This window comes from Phalacrocorax aristotelis, chromosome Z (assembly GCF_949628215.1).
Source record: "Phalacrocorax aristotelis chromosome Z, bGulAri2.1, whole genome shotgun sequence".
NCBI lineage: Eukaryota > Metazoa > Chordata > Aves > Suliformes > Phalacrocoracidae > Phalacrocorax > Phalacrocorax aristotelis.
The window spans coordinates 18849006-18853739 of NC_134311.1; the positions used below are offsets into that span (position 1 = coordinate 18849006).

General features: G+C 44.6%; 1 protein-coding gene across 1 annotated transcript; it reads left to right on the forward strand.

Annotated features, from left to right (window-relative positions):
- Positions 1-2598: 2598 nt before the first annotated feature.
- On the forward strand, positions 2599-3462 carry TICAM2 (TIR domain containing adaptor molecule 2; the record flags this gene model as incomplete). The annotated part of the gene is given in 2 exon segments (XM_075079021.1): positions 2599-2764; positions 2767-3462. Coding segments are annotated over 2 exon segments (405 nt in total), but the record flags the coding sequence as incomplete, so codon positions are not given.
- Between the last annotated feature and the right edge of the window lie 1272 nt (positions 3463-4734).

Sequence of the window (4734 nt, forward strand, 5' to 3'; positions counted from 1 at the left end):
TTCTCTTCCTGACAACCTTCATTCTGTTTGCTTTCCTGGAGGTTGGTCAAAAGAGGGCAGCAACCAAGCACAGAAACTGCACGCCTGGCCTTATACTGGGTCACGGGAATTTAATTTGAGGGATCATTAGCACAGAAGCTCTGCGTCTTGCTGTAATTACTGCTCAATGCACTTAGCCTGCTGCCAATCCATTCTCACCGCAAAAACAACACTCTGAATTGTTCTTTTCTCTTTGTGTTGCCTTTCAAACAAAAGAAATAAGTCCAAACTTCTGCTGAATCATTTGGAATTAAGTTCTGTGCCATGGCAGCATGGTCAGACAAACACCAGGGGCTGCTCTGGGGCTGCTGCGTAGGAAGCATAGATCCAACTCCTGCATTGCCACAGCTTTACAGGGGACTGAAAGGACGTGACAAACAAGTATACAGCTATTTTGTACCTTTATTTCCATGTGTAAGACATTTTCATAGTTCATGCTGCCACCTTCCTACGGCAGGCTGTGTTACTGATAGCACACTGCTCTGCTCTTTAATGGGCAAGATTTTCTCTCAAATCCACCATTCCTGTAAGATGCAGAGCCACCTCCTTCATGTGTGAGACTGTATGATCAGATCAACACATACCTTTAAGGATATGTTTATTCCAATATTTATCGACTGTATCCAGGCTGAATCTGCTTTAGAAACAGAAGTAGCCTGCTTGGATTTGATTTGGATAATTATTTTTACCTTAAAAAGACCTCAGTGTTTTGGCCCCTGCCTCTGGAGGCAGCTGGTTGTACTGTGTATTTTTGAGATTACAACATTAAAACACAACGTTGACAGTGGGCTTTTGCTTAGTGAGGAAATATCATGGCCTGATGGAAAACAGAGGCAGGGAGAGGGAGGCTTTGTGTGGACTTTGTCTTACTGTAGGACAAAAGTGTTATTGCTGAAAGTGTTATTGCTCTCTGGGCTCTGCTCTTCCCATGTCAAACACAGATGCTGGCTCTTTACCTGGTCACTGGAAAACAGCTGAAGCTCTACTGGTAAAATGGAACTAGTGTTTAAGGGCAGAAGAAGAAACCTCCCCCAAGCACACTGTGTGGAGCGGGATGGGGCTGTAAGGGTGGGAAAGCGCGAAGCACTGAATGACTCCTGCCGTCTGGACTTGAACCGACTAATACTGGCTTAATCTTGTGTATTAAAAAAGGAAAAGCTATGGGTCAGACCGAGACCTCATTGTGGGAGACTGTGATGGGCTTCTCAGGCCAGAGGGAGCTGAGAAAGCTCCAAGCCCACAGGGAAGCCGTTCAGTGCGGTCTCAGACCCAGATTGCTTTGGGGTGGGAAACACCTGCAGTCCCACCAGTGATTCTGCCCGTTTCTCCTCAGCCCGGAGACTGTGCAGCAAATAGCATATTAGCGGGAAGGAGTTTAAAGAGAGGAGACGAAGCAGAGGGAATGGGAGCAGTGGGCTTACACCAGCAGGCACTGTTCTCTGTGCAGGTACTGCTGCTTTTACCATCCGAGCCTGATCCTGCCCCAGGTGTCCTCTGCAACCTGGTTGAGGGCACCGAAGCCCAGATTAATTTAAAGGCCAATTCAGTTGCCTAAATTCCCTGGAGGGTATCAGCCTTTGCTGCACTTTCACACTACAGCTAAATTTGTCTGGCAGCTGCTGAAAGCAGCAGGACCCCTCCTGTCCCATTCCTCCCATGGCAGCTTTGCTCAGGTCTGCAAGTGGCGTTAGCAGAATTAAAAACCCCAGCTCCTCCTACTTCTTCACACAAAGGGAAGATGCCTCTGTAAGTTCAGCTCAAGCTATGCAAATGACGATTAAAGACATAAACAGGAATCATACAGCAAAAGGCTGGCTGTTCTGTTTTCCACAGGCGCTGTGCCTTGTATCACTTCCCCAGAGCTGCCAGCATCAGCTTCTTAGTGCTGTCCCTGTGTATGACCTTCACTGATTTTGGCTGGGGTGAGAGCACAGATTACACAAGGGACGGCTGAGCTTTCACCCTGCCGTCCCTTTGCCAACATCTTCAGCAAAGCACCTCCCTTTGCAGCATGGGAACCGCAACAAGAGCTGGACCCCCATGGATGGACTTCTCCATTGGCCTGGTGGGTCTCCATGGGAAGTGCCTAGCGAGTGCTCAGCATCATCAGGAAAAAGGGCTGGGAGCTATGGAACTCAAATATCAGCTTTTGTCTCAGCATTTCTGCCTTCTTTCACTAGCACAGGTAATAGCTTCCTCCAGTCAAACAAGTCTGTTATTTAAAAAAGGCAAGGAATTTTTTTTTTATATTGTCCTAACATTCAGTAGCTCTTGTGCTTTTTCCTTTTTCTGACTTTTTTTTTTTTAAGAATGGAGAAAACAGGCATTAGTCACACCAACAAATAATTTTTCAACGTGTGTGTTTGTTGTAATGGGCAGTAATAACTCCAGACAAACCGCTCTCAGCAGAGAGCAGCAAAAGGCTAACAGCTTGAGCACAGGTCTAAGCGACTCCAAGCCAATTAATGAACTGTGTAGCCTCTCTGCTGAAATCAGACAGCCCACAAGCAGGGCTTCACGAGTTTGCAGCAGTAATGAGACTACTGAGGCTTTTTTCTGTAGTTTGTTGTTCTGCATGGTGACAATGATGCAGGTGAATCCGTCTGGATCCAGAATCTGCTGCAGAATAAATTTTGTGTTAAAACTGGAATAATCTTTGCAGAGGTATGTTGTAGTGAACATGTCTTGGAAAACTTAAGTGGTGCTGTGTTTGTCTCAGCATGGACTGACAAAATTTTCTGAATGGATCTTGGTGTGTGTTTCAGTCTTGTACCTTCTTTGTCAGTGCTCTTAACAGCATAAATTGCAACTTTGTGATACCTGTGAGGCCACTGAATAAACCACCTACCCAGGAAAACACTATTTGTTTTGCTTTGCAGGCTGTTAACACGCTGTAAGAGGATAGTTCTGGCTTTGCAAAACAAGTGGAGAAAAATTTCGTGGAATCTACATACAGGCAGCAGTGAAAGGTACAGAGGGCGGAAAGGAAGAAACAGAAACTAGAGCACATCATAGTGAAAAATGGTGAACACGGACCATGTTTAGAATAAAGCAGAAGTTATATTCCTTGCTCTTGTTTTATAAAGGAAGGGAAACTCTCTTTTGACAAAACTAATTGCAAAGTTCTCCACCAAGACGTGTCAATTAAGTACTGCAGAATGCACGCTGTGTATGAAGGCATGCCTGGCACTACAGCTACTTTGAAGTACAAAATGCCGCAGACCCCAAACCCTAGATACGTTTGGCTTTATGTTGTGAGCTCTGCCAGATATGTGCTGTTTTCCGTGAACAACGTACAGCTTTTCACATCTTGTAGCTGGTACTGGGAAATATTAATAAAAGAGGAATAGTATTCATCACAATGAAACCAATACATCACAAAAGGCACTCTATGAAATACGCTGTTACTTTGCGAAATGGGCGTTTCAAAGATACTATACTTTTGTTATATTTGGGATTTTTTTTTCTGTATAGAAGAACATTTTCTGATGTTTTTTATTATTTCAAGAAATATTTTCTTGGCTCATTTTGACCAAATTTTGCTTGTTACATTCTTAAAGGGAAAAAATTAGACAGTTACCTGAGAGAATAGTGTGGAGGCTGTGTTTGTCTTCAAGGCAAGTGTTCTGAGCTCAAGCTGGAAAAGGAGTGTTGACCCACAGAAATGTCATTGTTTTGAATTACTAGCATTTTGTATATTTCGTATACCCTAGTTCTTAAGCATGTTTGAACAGATTTAAGACAGATCTTCAATGTTCCTTTTTTCCCCCTGCACTTGATAGCTGTCATTCAGTAAGCCAGCTTGCAATAGATTTCCCTATAGGTTTGTGTTGCTGATGTGGAATGTAATTACTAAAATAACATTGGAAATATTTGCTTTTTCTGGTGGAAATTAAATTAAACACAATAATTTATTATTTTCTGAATGAACAATATCTGGCTATTCCAAATGTAAGGACAGTCAGCTCTGAGCAAAACAATTTGTTCCTTCTTGAAGAGAAAAGGCAGTGAGAGGGGCTTTGGTATTTGTTTCTGCATCAGTGCCATGCTTGTGGGAAGTAGCTGACATGATATCTGTGCCATCGCTTGCATGTAGTGTGATTTTGGACACGATGTTTTGTTTTCTGCCTCTGTTTCCTGTTTTTGCAAATGAGGAGAATAGCAGCTATGTACCTCTGTTTCAAATATTTAGGGTGAGACTCAGTTATGGACACACCACGTGCTTCATCCACGCATGGGCTCTACCCTTGTGCCACAGGAAAGCAGATTTGTGGAGCTGGAGGGCTGCTGTGTGTCGGCAGCCTCTACAAAGTGCCCTCAGTGCAGCCAGTCACAGTGCCTGGAGCGGCAGAAAGTCCTGAACAGAGTAGGGGGTTTCTCAGGTAATCACCCTGTGTCCCTGATACTGCGAGTGATGCCCATGGACAACAGGCAGCTGCCTGCAGGCAGAGGGGCGTTTCTGACTCCAGTGCTGCAGAACAGGTCACCATATGTGGCGGGGGCAGGCCTCTGCCCCCCTCTGCCCATCTTGCCACATTGGGTGGATGGAGCCACCCAAGATCCTCAAGGAGCACAAGCACTGCGAGCATGGGTGGAGGGTTTTGGTTGTGGGAAGCTTTCAGAGTTCCTCTGCCAGTGCTGATTCATTTAAGTGCTGTTTATGGTATTTTTTACCTTTTTTATTTTTCCCGACAG